General features: G+C 47.8%; 1 protein-coding gene across 4 annotated transcripts in view; it reads right to left on the minus strand.

Annotated features, from left to right (window-relative positions):
• The window catches only part of FRMD4A (FERM domain containing 4A), a 283,383-nt gene that overhangs the window by 85,109 nt on the left and 181,220 nt on the right, over window positions 1-17,054 (minus strand). For all 4 annotated transcript variants that reach the window (XM_037060727.1, XM_037060730.1, XM_037060729.1 and 1 more), the window contains exons 8-11: window positions 14,921-15,004; window positions 9,750-9,815; window positions 9,482-9,539; window positions 5,749-5,835 (exon numbers count right to left, since the gene is read on the minus strand). In XM_037060727.1, the coding sequence (XP_036916622.1) occupies window positions 5,749-5,835; window positions 9,482-9,539; window positions 9,750-9,815; window positions 14,921-15,004 (295 nt within the window). The remainder of the gene's footprint in view (window positions 1-5,748; window positions 5,836-9,481; window positions 9,540-9,749; window positions 9,816-14,920; window positions 15,005-17,054) is intronic.

A 17,054-nucleotide genomic window follows, 5' to 3' on the forward strand; every position in this document is an offset into this window, starting at 1 on the left:
GGCTGGGGGGCCTGGTGTAGGGTTGGGACTACTAGCTCCCGAGATATCCTTCCCGAATTTTTATCTACCACATGTGAATAATGGACCAGCCAATTCTGCATCTCTGCCCCTCCTAACAGTCTGGATGGATGTGGCTTCTTCAATTCCATAGTTGTCAGATTTCTATTCAACTCAATTTCTGATGGTTCTGTGTTATGGCTGTTTTAAAATTTAGTTGTAATTTTGATGTAGTTGTGGGAGGAGGCAAGGCATGTTTATCTGTGCCGCCATCTTGGCCAGGAGTCTCTGGCTCCTTCCTTCCTTCTTCCCTCCCTCACTCCCTCCCTTTCTTCCTTTCTCTGGCTTGGGTCTCTTTGCTTGGCTGTAAATCTAAACTAAGATGAAGTTCAAGATTTACTCCAAGTGCCCAAATCTGACAATGTTTCATTATTCCCTGAAGCCAACAGGGCTGTCACTTGTGAAATAAAGGACATATTTCTTATGCAGCACTATGATTCTACACATGTACACATGCTAAAATGGAGTTTGGCAGCTAGGAGAAAACAGGGTAAAATTATCTTTGACCCTCTTTCCACTTCTCTCACCATTGCTATACCAAGACAGTTACACATGTGGAAACTGCCATTCCCGTACTCTTGATGATCAACTCTAGTTGATACAACACAAGTGTGCATAAAAACCACCAAACCCTAATTGTGAGAAAGAAGGTAAGCTGAGATAAGCAAAATGCATGTTTCTAAGGGTCATATAGCATTTCGGTCAGCATAAGAACACAGAAGTGGAGAGGCAGGCTGAGTGAAAGGGAAAACATGGTTGGGTGATGAAGAAAAATGGAGGGAATTAATGAATGTTGATGGCATGATATTTAAAAGCTTATAAGAAATTCTGTAACCTGTTCTCAGTTGCTGTCTGGGGTTCTGCCTTAAAAAACTCATACACGCAAGCAAGAGCCAGTATTCTGAAGCATGTAAATATAGTGTAGAATTTTTTTAAGTCTTATGTATTGATTTTTTTTTTTTACAGCTTTTNTGCAGCACTATGATTCAATATTTCTTATTGCAGCTATGATGGAGGGAATTAATGAATGTTGATGGCATGATATTTAAAAGCTTATAAGAAATTCTGTAACCTGTTCTCAGTTGCTGTCTGGGGTTCTGCCTTAAAAAACTCATACACGCAAGCAAGAGCCAGTATTCTGAAGCATGTAAATATAGTGTAGAATTTTTTTAAGTCTTATGTATTGATTTTTTTTTTTTACAGCTTTTGCAGGGCTGTTCTTCTGCACATGTAGTTCTAAAACTTCTGAAGTTGACTTTGAGTGCCTGAATGTGCACAAAACACTATCTGCGGGTATTCCCATGTGACTGGCTATTCCCAACAGGTGTCCCAAGGGCAGAGGGGCTGGTTTAACTCTGACAAACAGCACAGCTCACCTGCAGGGCTGTACCTCTGCAAGGCTAGGTGCCCACTGGTTTGGAAGGCCCAGGCAGCACATAGGGTGTGTGATCAGAAGGAGACCAAGATGTTCTCTCCCTCATACCTGTTAGGCACCCTGTGCTTGACTCCATGTCTCCCATGGCCACTGTGGCTTCAAACCAAGGATTAAGCAATTTAGGGTAGACTCTGCAGCCAGAATGGCAAACTGCATCCCAACCAAAGAACCTGGAATAAGCTAGTGTCCTGCCCATTTATGAACAGCAATCAGCCACCCACTTTTGGGGGTTTGTTTTTGGTGGGTCATATGGAAACACTCGAGTACATTCTCAAAAGCAGGGTGCTGAGCTGCCTGGCAATGCTCATGGTTTGCTGGCATTATTAGAGCTATGCATACCAAGGGTGCCAGAAGTACCCTAAGGCCATCTGGGGGAAAAGGAGCAGGCCCACCCTGCCACTGCCTCTACTTGACTGTTGGCTCTCAGTATGGTGGTGCCACGTGACATAACCACAATAACGGTCCAAGTGTGAGGAAGGACCTGTGCCTTGGCTGCAGGTCCAGCTGTTGCTGCAGAAGGGCCTTCAGGTGCACAGAACTGGATCCAAGTCCCAGTTTCTTGAGCATTGCTGGGGGCTCAAGACAAGGAGCTCGGCCTGGCCTCTGTGAGGGGGAGTGGCACCACCTGCAGAGCCATCCCTCAAAGGGGCTGGGCCAGCCTTGAGCCCTGTGCCTCGGAACACTCTGGCTGCTCACGTACAGAGGCACTACCAGGCACACATGGAGCCTGGCTGACCTTTCCCGAGTCTGAGTTTGGAAAGGAAGCACAGATGTCTGGGTGATGGTCTTCAACTCCAGCTACACATCAGAATCATTTGGGAGGCTTTCTAAACATTCAGTGGCTGGGTCAGAGATGGGGTGAGTGGGGTTGGGGGAGACTAACATCTGTAAGTTCAAATGGTGTCATGTGATTTCTGATTTTCAGCCGAGGTTAAGCATCACTGGCCTAGAGGGCCGAAGGCAGACTTTGGGCACTTTATGCATGAGTCTGCATTGATAGTGGTTACCATGTGCATGGGGCCGGGTGGGGAGCACAGTCTTCACATTCAGAGACTTACAGGTGCCTTACAGGTAACAAAGATCAGGTCTTAGCAGAGGCAGTTACCCCTTGAGCTAACAAAACTTAGGCTTCTCTCCTTATGGGCCTTTCAAAGGTCTGTTCTTAACTTCATACTCAGTTTGAACATTCATTTCTTAAAGAGGACTCTCCAAATGATGTAAGATTCAGGGCCCATGCAACCTGGACTTGCCCCTGTCTCACAAGAAAGTCATAGGAGGGACCTGAAATCTACTCACAGCTACTGGTAATGTTTCTGTGTGCCGAGTGCCTCTCCCTTTCTTCTCTCTGTCAGTCTCTAGTTCAGTTAGGTGCTGCAGGTTGTTAATACTCGTGAGTTCCAACTGAATACCTAATGGCGCACTTGTCCCAACTGCCTACTTGTCTCAGTTACCCAGATGTCCCAACCAAGCCTCAAACTCTGTATGTGCAACCTGAACTTACTGCCCATTCTCTTATACCCCATGCTTTGGTAAAGAAGCCTGGCATCCTCCTAGATTCTCCTCCTGCTCCAACTGCCACCCTCTCTTACCACACAATTGGTCAGTCATATCTACTTCCTAAACATCTCGCTCCCATTTCCCCTTATCCATCCCTATTACTGATAGCCAACCCCAACCCCCCACCTACACCATTGTAATGAGGTCCTGGTTTGCAAGTCCCATCCTGCATTCCTTACACCCACCTCCACACAGCTGCTTCTGTGACAATGAAAATCTGATATGGCCACTCCCCTGCTTCAAATGCTTGAGAGATCCCACTGCCTTGAAGATGAAATACTCTTGGCAAAGCCTTCAGGGCCCTGGGGGCTGGCCGCTGGCCTCCTCTCCGGCTGCCCTCCTCTTGCCCCAAGTTCCAGCCCCATCAGGCCACATGGCTCTCTTTCACAACCATGGATATCTCAGCCTGCACATCTCCCCACCCCATCCATCCATCTGCAAAACTTCTGTCCACCCTTCAGGACCCAGCCCCACTTTGCTGCCTGTGAGGACTCATCTGTCTTCCTTAGGCTTAGTTGTTGACTCCGACCTTTAACTCACCACGGACCCTCACAGAGACCTCTGGTGTTAGCACTGAGGACCACGGATGCAATCACCACACACACCTCTCTCCTGATCGCCTGGGCAAGCCCAAGGATATGACATGTTTCTTATTTAGCTCAGCACCCTGCAGTCTGTTTGGCACATAACAGGCATACAATAATACAATAAACATTGTTTGAACGAAAGAATAAATCAATCAGTCAACACTGACTCTGACAGCCTGGTTTTTCCTCACTGGCACAACTACTTCCTTGGAGGCCACAGAAGCATAAGTTATCTTAAGTAATAACTCAGTATGAGTAGAGCCAATAACCTAAATAGATATATTTGCCTTTTAACATTTTTAAATGTTAAATGACCTGGATAAGTTCCACCCATGAGAGTAAAATCTCTCATTCAGTGGCTGATTATTCACACCTCTGGCTTCCTACTTCTTATCTTGAAGCCTGTTTTAGAGTCTTAAGAGACTACATTTATGGAGTTGCAATTTATCAAGCCCTTAGAATGTATCACACTCTGCTTTTTACATACATCAATTATTATCTTGTTACCTCTTCAATCTTCATTAGTACCTCAGTTAGAGAAATATAGCAAGTTAAACATATTAATGAATTAAAGGCACACGTATGAATACTTTTTAACATGTCTTTCAAAACACTCTTAGCGGAGAATTCAACTGTTGAATTTTAATGAACTCGGCTGTGGATCTCAGGTATCCACATTGGCCTTGACCTTCCACCAGAGTGGGTGATAAAGAGCTGGACAGAGTGTAACCAGGATTTTGTTAAAGTATCTGGGAGTATTTATTCTTTAGCAAACAGGAAAAACTTTCAGGCAGGTTGAAAAGGGAGGACGGTCGATAAAAAAAGGAGGAGGTGAAGAGAAAGCGTGAGAAGAAAAAGGACAGGTGCTTAAAAAGCCACGTAAGAAAGAAGCCGAGAGGAATAGAAAGAGACCATGTGAGCAAGGAAAACAGAGGGAAAAAATAAGAACACAGGGCCCATTCCCATCTCACAGGATGTGAGTGGAAACTGGAAAGTTTTTGAAAGTAGCTCCAAAATAATGTGCTCGGAACAGACAGGTTCCTACTGGACTGTCCCCGCAGAAGAATGTCTTCCCATTGCTCAAGACCTTTTCTCAGAACTTAACTGTCTTTCTGATGAATTGAGTGAAAATCCTCAACACTGGGCCACTTTCCCCTCTATCAATTTAATAAAAAGCTGGCTAAGGGTGGATGTTAACCAGATAGACATGATGAGCCCAGCTACGCAGCATGGATTTCAATCCTGCTCATGGATAAAGAAGCTTGGAGCGTGATCTGGATGACATAATGGATCAAAATTGCTTTCTCTCTCCCAAAGCAAGTGTGGCTTTGATAGACTTTTACTCTGTACATACCATCTCCTCTGCATGATCTTCTGCCAGAGAATCTGATTGACAGCTCCAGCCTCAGAGGTATTTTTCCATTATAATTTTTCAATTTGTTCTGGTCTGAAGAATGTGTGTCAAAGAAAACAGAAAACTCAAGCCCTGCACCCACTTCAGACACTCTGTTCTATGTTTACAATGACTTTGCAGATGCCTCTTTGCTTCCCCTTTTTTTTGGCAAATGACCTTATTTTTTCCAGATTTCTGATCACTTCTAATACCCACAAAATCTTTACTGGATTTGCAGGAATACCTCTCATGCCTCTTTATTTTTCACCTCTTTTTGACCTACAATCTCTTCTTCTAGCACCCCTACATGCATGTGTACACACACACACACACACACACACACACACACACACAGGGAAAACTCAGATTAGCCTCAGGATTCAGGAATGATGGTCCCCTCCTTTCCCAAGGGCACAGCTCCCCAGGAAATTAAGGAGCAGGACAATCCCTCAAAGTCCTTTCGCCTGTTTCCTTTGGGAAAGCTGAGCCAGTCTCCTTACCTTAAATAATTATAACTGCTCAGGTTTCCTTAGTGACAAGGGAAAAAAGCAAAACCATTTACCCAGGGAGCTCGGACTGGATTTCTGTGCGGTACATTGTATACACTCAAAGCAGAAAAGTCCTGGTGAGCCCAGAGGCCCTTGGGGCTGCTCAGCATAACATTTTCACTCACTTCTCTGCCCTCCCCTCTCTTGTCTCACAGAGGAGAGCACACTTACCTTCCTTGGCTTCACTTTATCGTGGTAGTCATACTGGAAGATTCCTTTGTAGCTCAGACCCAGCCACCACGGTATCCCCTGCTTGTCCTAGGACACCAAAAGGAATACGGGTCAGTATGGGGCCCGGGAGATAGACACTAACCAAATCTGGGTCGTCTCAAGAGAAGGGAAAATGCAAATTCCTTGAGGTGAATGGAGTGAACGGAGCCCATCTCTGTCTACTTTTTCCCTTAACAGATGTGCCTGGTCATCAAACGATGCTCAATTATAGGAACAGGTGACCTGGCATGTGCCCTGGGCTGGGGACCAGCAGCACAGCCGTGGTCCTTTCCCCCTTCACAAGTAAGTAGCCTTGTCCTCTGTTCTCCCTGTAAGATGTCAGGTGCTGGGCCCCTCACTCAGCACAAGGGAAAATCTGAGAGGTGCTAAACATTCCAACAAAATGACCTGAGCAGAGAAGCCATTACCAACTCAGAGCTAGACAGGACCAGGGAGATTATGGAAGGCCACTCCTTGAAGAAAAATAATTTTTCTTAAGGATTTTAATTTTTTTAGCTGTTTTAGGTTCACAGTAATATTGAAAGGGACCGCGATCCACTGTATACCCCTCCCCCCACACGCACAGGCCCCCCCGCCTCCCGTGGTCATCATCCTTCCCCAGAGTAGTGCGCTGGATACACGGACACATCCAAGTCACCCAAAGTCCATGGTTTCCATTAGGGTCACTCAGCACTCTACATTCCACGGGTTTAGGCAAATGTATACTGACACGTATGCGCCACTACAGTGTCATGCAGAGCAATGTCGCTGCCCTAAAAATCCTCCGTGCCCCACTTGTCTTCACCCCCCACCCCCTCTCAGCTCCTGGCTCCCAGTTCTGCCTTCTGCAGAATGTCAGATAGTTGGAATGACGCAGCAGCTTTTTAGATTAGCTTCTTTCACTTAGTAGTAACTGGTGTTTAAGACTCCTCTGATTTTACAGACAAATAAACCTAAGCAAAGGGTCAGCCCTGCTCTGCCAAGGCTCCCCTTGCCCCAGCAGGGCAAGGGCAGTGCAGGGGGGCCTGGCCCCCCACGCAGCCCGGCTCACCAAGCGAGGACTGCAGGTGCCAGGCAGCGTCGTGTGACTCGCACTGTTGGTCAAAGTAGCAAATGGAAGCCTAGACCTTCTGGCGACTGAATCAGAAACACCAGCTCCCTCTATTTATTCCTTTAACTGAGACCTCTTGGCACCAGACTGTAAGGTGGGATGGCTGAGCTGTGAATTAAAGCTCCCCACTGCTGGGAGCTGGTAGTAGGCACATCAGGCAGCCTTTCCCCAGGTTTGTCCCAACTGCCTCACCTATGAATCGCCTACTACACCTCATCACAGATGTCTTGAAAACTCTAAATTCGCTTATGGTTTTCAAATACTTGTGAGCATGAGTTCTGTTAAGGTAAACACAAAGGTAAAGGGAAAAATACATTTTGAAATCTTAGAAAAGTTTCAAGGTACATGATTTCTTAAAAAAATCTGAAAGCTATAAAACCCTTGTCTCTGCACTGCCCTGGGTCCAGAGGACAGAACGAGAGGACGACCAGTGCTGCTGCCACTTTAGATTGACCAGGTACCGGTTATCATCACACCACAAAACAGCACATCCGTGGAATCACGAGGCCACCAAACAGGGGTCTTCCTACTGTTGGTTTAGGCTTATTGGGTTCATGTGTTTTCTCCAGGCAAGCGGGAGAGCACTTGCTTATACCTCGGGATCCCCAAACCCAAACACACACATGCACCTGGCACTCTGCAAGTCACAAGGTCTGCTCCTGGTCTCTGACACACCGCCAGGGAGCGAGCATATTTCTAAAGTTTTACCAGAAGGCAGAAGGCATATATATATGAGAGACCAACTTTTTGTCAAGCTCCAGGGCTGACAAAGAACTGGAACACAGGTGTAAGCAAGTAAAAGGCAAAGTGAAGCCTTATCACAAAGACTTCCAACCTATCCATCTCAACCTTAATTGTCTATCAACACCTCTCTCTCAATGCATCGTAATTGTCCATCAATGCATCTCTACAGCCTTTTGACAACTAGAAGACTTTTGTGGGGGTAGCTGGAGAAGCAATGTTCTGAATCTCTTGTTTAATCAGAAGTAACAGAAATGAGATCAAACTGAGAACAGAGAAGAATGTGGTCCAAGAATTCCTGAGTTCCTGGGTCCCGTTCTTGAAAGCGGGCCACCTTGCTGCACATCACCAAAGAGTATTTCCACAACAGAGAAAGACTCACAGTGTTAATTCTATGAAATGCCTGTTATAATAACATCAGGAACTATTGTTTGATTCTTATATTTCCTTTATGGCCACAACATGGCAAAGTGGAAATGGCCACCACCCTCACCAGCAGTGAGCCCGACACTGGCAGGCAGCAGTGGAATGTGAGCCTCTTTTCATGAGAAACCCGACTGCCCACTGACTTCAGTGGCCATGTTCCAGGGTGTTGCCTTATGTGGGGTCATCTCCTCAGAGGATTCATCTTTCTCATATGGGATCAGAAACAGTTTGGTCACACTCCTCATGACTGTGGTTCAGGCTTGAGAAGGGCAGGGGTGGTTGCAATGGTTCTATGAGTTCTGTGAATGGCAATGAAGAGGGATTAAGAGCTCCCACTGGTGGGAAGAGCTTTGGTAGGACATTAGGAAGAGCTTACCTACTGCCGGCTTTAGAAGATGCTGAGCTGAGCTGCGAGGCGGGACTGGAGTCCCTGCACGGGCCTCAGAACTGGCTCCACAAACAGTGTTCCACACTCATCCCCAGGATGGACATGCGTACATCCAACTGCTCGATTCAGTTTCAAAAAACCCTCAGTAAGTATTTACTAAGCATTTCCTAGGTGCCAGGCACTACACTGGATTCCAGGAACACATCACAGAATACAACACACAGTCTTCACCATCAAAAGACTGAGGTTTAGTGGGAGGTACAGGCAAGTAAATGCATCCCAAGGACACGCGAAGTGTGTGACCTGTCACGGGAGATAAATGAAACATGACCCATGTTCTTGTCTAAAGGAATTAAAACTACGGTTGGGCAGAAACAAGAGAAAAGAAATTGGTAGAAAAGCAAGAGAATCTCAGATTTTCTGGTGAAAGTTACCGTGAACTCAGAAGTGTTTTCCACTCTTTATTGGTCCTGGGGCAACGACTTAGTTAAACTTTTCACGTTGGAGTAAATGAAGGAAGGAAAGTTATCCTTTCTAATCACAGAAAAGGATGCATGGGTACATGATTATTATTTCAAAGAAGGGAACCTAGTCTTGGATATTATGAAAAAAATTAAAGAGAATTTAGAATGGGGTCGATGTCACATTGGACTCGCTGTCACAATGTTTAAGAAAATTCTGCTTGAAGTCTTTGTTCTTTCTGGTTCCAAGTGTTCAGATGGAATCCTCTTACTGAAGGGCTCTGGGGTCCTGACCTCCCAGGGCCCTCCCTAGGAATAACAGGGAGGAGGGATCTGTCACACCCACTTCACCAAAGGGAACCTGAGTTTTGGAGAGTAACTGAATCGAGCCTTACTACCCTAGGGGAAAATCCTGCTCTACTCCCCCTGAGCACGCAGTCTTCCTGACCAAGCCCTCCCCAGCCTCCACTCCCCCCAAAAATCTTCGAGGAAATTAAGAAGAAGAAAATGAGAATTTTAAGAATTTTAAGGCCAGCTTGGCACCCTTCACCCAGTGAGTTCACTTACCTTCACTGCATAATAGTGAACTCCGTAGGTGGGGAGAGACTCGACGATGCTCATGTAGCTGTGAAGGCAACACAGAGGCACAGACAGGGTGGTTATTTGGCAGAAACACTATCATGTACATATTTGCATGTTCGTGCACGATAAAGTTCTCGGAATAATTATTTACTCGGAAATTAAACTGAATCATTAATCCCCTGGGGATATGGTTCTCTGAGAAGATCCAAACAACCCTGGCATAACCCTCTCTCAGGAGCACTGGGTCACTTACTTCACGATTGCTTGACCTCTGGTCTGGCCGTTCAGTTTCTTGTAGTGCTCAATTACTCGGTCCTCACTGGAAATACAAGGAAAGGACTCGTCAGCACACTACCCGGGGCCACGGCCAAGCACCATGCTAGTGCAGCTGCTGCTGCTGAGCCCGAGCAACCCCACGAGAGCCTCCGAGGAGCCAACAGCTCCTGGAAAAAGCGTCTGTCCGAAAGTGGAATTTCTGAACTGATTTGAAAAGTCTGTTTTCCCCTGAGAGGACTCCCACTGTCTTTACCTTAGATTTATAACCACTGAATTAAGATTAGAGCTCAGGTTTGGTGTCAGCTCCTTGCAAGAAATGATTCCACGAAAGAGGAAGAAGCGGTGAGCAGGTCTCGCACGCAGTAGGGAAGGAGGAGACCTGACCGGCCAGATGTCACTGTAGGTGCTCTGGCTGAACTCCCTCAGGCCTCCTCCTCCCCCTCCTCATTTTCCAAATCCTCTACACACGGCCTCCTGGGGGCGGGTAGGTGTTGACATCAGCAGAAGGCGTACCTGCGCTGAATTAGTCAGGGTTGAGGGCTTTGTGGAAGATGGGAAAGTTCTGGAATTTGGGCCTGGTTAACAAACCATGAGAAAGAGCCCAGAGGGGACTCCTTTTTATCTTCTGAATGCTAAATTCTAAAACAATAAGAGATTAGCTCCTGCCTTGGGAGAACAGAGCCAGCCAAACTCTTCTTTGATGGGGTGGAGGGCAGGAAGGGCCTCCCTGATCAGGGTCTCTGGGCCCAGGGAGGTGGGAGCTGTGGCTGCCTTCGGAAGCTCAGAGCCAACCTCCGGAGTCAGAGGGGAAGCACTCCCACCTGCTGAGGAGTCGAGTCCAAAGGCCTTGGCCTTGTGACGGGGCCACACTGCCTTTGAACATCATTTCTCACTCTGCTGCCTCACTCCTCCTCCCACAGGCTGGTGGGCATCATCACAGGACATAGTCCTAGGGATGGACCCTCAAGACCTCTGTGGTGAATCTTTATTACCGATTGTTAACTAGCTTATTATCCCAGGATTGATGCAAAGCCTTCTTTCACCCACCTTTTTCTTCTCCAGCCAGACTATTCTCAGGGTCTGAGAACAAACATGTTCTACGTGTTCATTATCTACTATCCGGGGGTAATTTACTTATCTCCCAATTACTACCTGGAAGCAACATATGTACATAACCTTCATGAGCATCTCTTCACATCAGTATTCTGATATTTTGTACATGCACAACTGTCTGACTCTTCAATGAAAGTGTCTTCACAAATGTCCAGAACCGGGACCAGCTAGCTACAGGGGCCTTGCTCCAGCCAGAGTCCTTTCTGTGGAGTCCGGGCACTTTGTGTTCACAAAGGTGCAGATGCAGCCCTGTGTCTCCTTAGCTCCCACACTCCATGGAGGTTCTACACTGAGTGTGACAAAGCCTTCTCCTGACAGAATTTTCCAGAAGCATCCTCTTGGGGGTCTATGCCAGTCTCAACAGACATGAGGAGCTGTGTCAGAGCGTCCCAGGATTGCTCTTCCAGCTTCCTCCCCACCCACCAACTGAACCAATGGTGGCATGGCCACGTTTCCTACCATGGGATTTAGCATTTTGGGAGGCTGACTCCTAGATCCAGGCTCCAGCAAGTCAGTGAAGTACGAGCCTATTTCCTCCTTAGCTCTGGGAGAGAGGACCCCTGGGCTGAGCTGGAGAGTCGAAAGTCGATCTAGGGCTATAGCTGCAAACACAAGCAGGGCTCAGCAAAATGCCACTGAAAGAAACACTGTCAGACAGCTGTTTACTGACTAAACGGCCTGACTGGGGCGTCCACCTCCCCGACAGCTGCTGGACTCTGCCACCCGGCACCTCGCCGGCCCTGCGTCTCCTGCTGTCTGAGGCCACAGTGTCTACCTTCTCCTTCCTCGGCTTCCCCACTCCTTTGCTCCAGTTGAAACGCTGTGGCCCACGTGTCACAATACATGCCAAGCAGGGTACGAAGACTTCCTGCCTCTTGCCCCCCACCAGTCCTCCTCCACAAGTTACAGACGGCTTCCCAGCCACCCCAGATCTGTGGTAGGGACTCCGTGGAATAACTATCAGAAACCCTTCAGCCACAGTAAACACAACCCCAAAACGCTACTGGGAGGACAATTTCACGGAGTAAAAAGACAACATTTCATGGAGGAAAAAGACAAATGACTGCCATGACTGTGCCCTAGCCATGTGCCAGGTCGTACCATGAAGCTACGTCATCTCTCTGTAGACAAGAGGTCCAGAGGACAGGGTGTGGTAGAGGAAAATAAGGTGACAGAGATACGGTTCCCTGCCTCAGAGGAGCCATTAGCCTGCAGTTGTCAATGACTCTGGAGAAAAGGAGATGTCCCTGCATACCTGCCTGGGTGGTGTGCGTGTCAGCTTTCGCAAGCCAGGCACCTGAGAGAATCCAGATACCTGCCTGGGTGGTGTGCGTGTCAGCTTTCGCAAGCCAGGCACCTGAGAGAATCCAGGTCAGGCACCTGACCCTGACTCGTTCTGTGGCCCTCAGTACATAATTCCACCTTTCCTGGCAGGGAAATCACATGGCATGAGAAGCCCAAGCATGTTAAATGCCTCAGGAAAACTGGCAAAAAGGATTATTGCACTGCTATTCAGCACTATGATATAGCTTCCACTACTTTCTCATTGTATTACATGACTTTTTACTTTCTCCCTCAATTATAGTCAGAATTAGGTTGGGGTGGTTAATTCCACTTTCCAGGTGGGGAATCGAGGCAGCAGAGAAGCACTGCTAACTCAGGGTTCCTGGACAGTCGTCACCCCACAGTTCAGGGACATGACAGATTCCTAAACCTGCTGCTCTGCTCACTAAGTGGAATCGTGTACCTTGCAAGTGTGATGGGGCTTCCTGTGGCCTATTTTGTCCCAAAGCTTGTCCATCACACCTGTGAAGGCCAGTGGGAGAAAGAAGGCCCTGAGGAACAGCGAATGCACCCCCCTCAGTCAGGAATGCACAGGTGATTCGAGAGTGTGGGCACTTGATGGAGTGTACTGTGAGGCGTGAGTCAAGGTCTTCTCCAGCAATAAAGGTCATGGTGAGTCCTGCAGATGAAGGACTACCTTCAAACAAGCTTGGGAGGCTGGCTTTGTCTCCAGTCTCTATTTATTAGAAGAATAAACAGCATTTATCCCTTTCCTAACATCATTGCATTGAAAAAATCCAAATAATTAGGTAGGAATGTTAAAAGCAACCACAACTAGCCAATAATAATGAAATAAGGTGAAGAGACCCATTTTTGCTTTGCTTTAGCAATGCATCATCAGGATGGACCATGCTACTTCCTGGCTTATTGTTTACAAGCTGGGCTGTGAAGCCTGAGGGCAATGGCTTCACAAAGCATCCCCCCAGTGCCCTGCCTTCCTCTCAGTGCACCGAGATGGGGCACGGGGGCCCCGCTGGGTCTAAAGGAGGCCCGGGAAAGCACTGGCCTGGTCATGGCGATGTGGGCATGTTCTCGCTAGATAGCTCCACATATCACGGAGAGGAAGATGTTCATGCTGATGAAAGAGAACATATGAACATGAGAGAAGGAGTTTCTGTGTCACTGATAACGTGTCACTGATAGGACTGTGCAGAGAGACAGACAAACAGAAACAGAGACAGAGAGAGGTGTTTAAAGTGGAGAGAGGAGTTCACAACTCTGAGATGAGCATAAGCTGTAAAAAATGCTTGGTAATAATAAATGAAGAGACAACTGAGGGATACATTAGGCTACAAGCCATTGTGACTCCCACACACCCACCAACATCACAGTCACCACTGGCTAACAGTCCCTCTTGGTGTAGGAACCACTGGTCCTTAGAGTGACATCCTTGTGTCTCTATCTCTAGTTCCTTCACCAGTGGTTTCCTGAAAAGAAACAGCTTGGGGAAAGGAAGAAGATAAGGCCCAGGGGGCATGGAGACCTGGGGAGAGGGCCACAAAGTTCCATGGATAAGGGAACAGGGACACCATCTGCGGACATTTACACATACAGGCTACCAGGCTGGAAGTCTGGAAGCTGACACATGCAAAGTGCACAGGTTTAACAGATTCTGTCCTTTTGGGGGCAGATTACCATGATGTAAAGCCACCATATTGGCATCTATGTTTACTGAAAATAGAATGGCAATAAAACCACTCAGAGGAATGAAATCAGGGAGGCCAGCCCACTCAGCTCTCATTTCCAGCCCAGCCGCCCCAGATCTTGGCCTCTAGGGAGTTCCGTCCTGGAGTTTGCTCCTGCCAAGGCCCTCTGCACCCACACACACCCCACCCCAGCTGAAGGGACCTTCTCAACCCACCCAGATGCCAGAAAAGGTGTCCAGCGAGATGAATGATCAGCAATCTGTAAACTCCATAAAGCACATCACAGAAGTGCTTGTAAGGGCCAATTACAGCTGATTGGGATCAAAAGGCTTTGTGATTTTTCCTAAAAGCAGTTATGATGCTTTCTGGTAAGAGGTCAGAGGGAATGGAGGGAAGCCACACTGTGCTTTTCTAAGGACAGCGTGGTCAGGGTTGGTGAGCCCCCCAGAATGTCAACACGCCACCCCGTAATGCAAGCCCCACTCAACTGTGACCCAAGCCAGAATCTGGGCACCTTTCACTCAGAATCAGTCACTTCAGGCCCAGCAGATGAACTGCAGCACAATGTTACATGGCAGCTAAATTAGGAGATAGGAGGCGCTGTAGGAAAATGAAAGAATCAACCTCCCTCTTCTGCAAAGCAAAAAAAAAAAAAAACAAACCCCAAAACAAAAAACAACCCTTGCAGCTCTCCCCCAGCTGAAACTCCACACATCTCGCCATCAGGTGATGAGGACTCCAGAGGGAAGCTCGAACAGCACATGAAAGGATCTCCAAAGAAGCGAAGCTTTCAAAGTGAAATTTTAGAAGGTTTTCTTTTTTTAAAAAATGAAAGAAAATGAAAAAAAGAGAGATGTCACACATACCACACCATTTAAAGAAATGAAGAAAATGGTTTCATGGGGACCCAAGACACTGAATACGATTGAGCCCAGGCTGACCCTGCAGTAGCCGGGACAGTGGACTCAGTCACCTGGCGCCCATATACCCCCAGAAGGGCTCATTCCTCAAGAGGCTATTGGGCGCTCGGGGAGAAGCAGCTTACCAGTAGGCCAGGGACGGGTGCTCCTTCAGGGCTTGGGTGGGGAGTGCTGGCAGCTTCTTCAGGTCACTCCTCACCACTTCATTACTGAAAAAGAGAATGCCATGAAACTCACTCACCCTCCAAGTAAACCAGCACCTCATGCCTCATTCAGGAGACCCCACATCTGTTCCCTTTTCATGAAAAGTGATGGGAAAAAGGGGTGCTTTCCATTTATGTATGTATGTACGTATGTGTTTAACACAGAGGGAAAAGCATACACCGCACGCAGAGCCAGAGCTCACAGGTGACTACGGTTCCTTCTCAGACCCTGCACACAGAGAGAGGCACAGACTGGTGCCCCCGGAGCAGCGCAAATCTGGGAGGAAGGTCACCGGTGTCCCTGCTGGGTTGGGCAGAACCTAGGAGGAGACTCTGGGGGCCCTGCCCTGGCTCACGGGGCTCCAAGGATGGGCCCCCTGACGGCTTTTTCCTGAGGGCTGTTTTCCTCCCTAACACACCCCCATTTCCTTTGCTAGGATTGACCACACACTGGAACCTCTTTTCTGGAAGATGACAAATAAATAACTTTTGCTGCTGGTGAGGCACAGAAATGACTCTGAAAGTGTGAAGTAGATTATCTGGTATGAGGAGGCAGTTGGGGCACCAGAAATTCTTTTTCCCACAGACCCACATGTTCTCAGGTTTGGAAGATAAAACCTTCCCTAGTTTTAACCACTGTTCTTCGAATGCTTGACTCCCCTCTGGACATGCTCAGCACACATCTAGGGGTTTCTCCTACTCTCTACCTCCAGGGGCAATTAGTGGCATCCACTTTGGGGTAGTTCTGGTGTGTAAAAGGTCCACCAAAGCCCCTTGGAGCCCTTCAGGGGTTGCAGAAGCTCACACGGTCCTAATGTGAAGAGTGCTAGCAGATTCTGTGCTGCTCGCACCAACCGAGGCAAATACTGCCACTGGGACCTTGGGCAGTAACCTCTAAACAGCCATGAGTCGGCAGCTCACTAAGCAAATATGAAGGAGGGAAGGAACACACAGCCATGGACGGGGATCTCCTGAGGCATCTGGACAACAAACACCACAACACCCGCACAACAAAGGGGAGGATGAGCTCTCCCATGCGTCCCCACCCAGCTGGAAATGCTGTCCACAGGGACGGAATTGGCAGCCACCCTGTGGGTGGCAGGCGGCACTGGGCAAAACCATTCCAATGTATTCAGTTCTCGCATGTGGCGACAAAGAAACACATGTGTGGTGGGTGGTGGTGTCACAGCTGTTCCCAGAAAGGGCATTTTTCAAGTGGACAGAGAACCATGGCAGTGGGTGTTTGCAAATTCTGGCTTTGAACAACCACCCAGAAGGAAAACTTCAACTTGTATCGAACAATGAATCCAAATGCTGGAACTGTTATCATGTAAGTGGGAGGCCAAGGATTTGTCAATTAGTAACCCACAAGCTCCTGCTATGTGGGAGGTATGTTAGGAGATACAAAAGAAGAAGAAAAAAAATGAGCCGAGGTCCTCAGACAAAAGTTGCTCACAGTTTAGAGCAGGAGGCAAGAGGTATGAACGAAAGGATAACTGACCATATGAGCAGGGTTTGGCCATGTTGGTTCAAACAAAATTTAAAAGTTCGGGGGAAAGAAGGGGCCCCCATGGGCTCTGGTGCGAGAGCAGGCTTTGGGGCAGGGCCTGTGTGGAGAAAGGAGAGGAATGCCACGGTTCTTCTTAATGGAACGCCACAGAGCCCAGAGGTCCTGTCATCCAAATCAAAGAGAGCAGCCCTGGCTGGCGTAGCTCAGTGGATTGAGCATGGGACTGAGAACCACATGATCGCGGTTCGATTCCCAGTCAGGGCACATGCCTGGGTTGCAGGCCAGTTCCCAGCAGGGGACACAGGAGAGGCAACCATACATTGATGTTTCTCTCCCTCTCTCCTTCCTTTCTCCTCTAAAGATAAATAAATAAAATCTTTTTTTTAAAAAAAGAGAGAGAGCAATTGGAGTAGATCGTATACCAGGAGCAGGGGAGCTAAATAAAAGGTAGGTTAGGTACACATTCTGAAAACCCTGACTACCAGGCTGACAGAGTTCAAACGGATCCAGCAGACAACGGCCAGCCCCAGGCAATTTTCAAGCAGG

Source organism: Sturnira hondurensis, unplaced genomic scaffold, assembly GCF_014824575.4.
Source record: "Sturnira hondurensis isolate 20B ecotype Veracruz unplaced genomic scaffold, ASM1482457v3 Scaffold0012488, whole genome shotgun sequence".
Taxonomy (NCBI): domain Eukaryota; kingdom Metazoa; phylum Chordata; class Mammalia; order Chiroptera; family Phyllostomidae; genus Sturnira; species Sturnira hondurensis.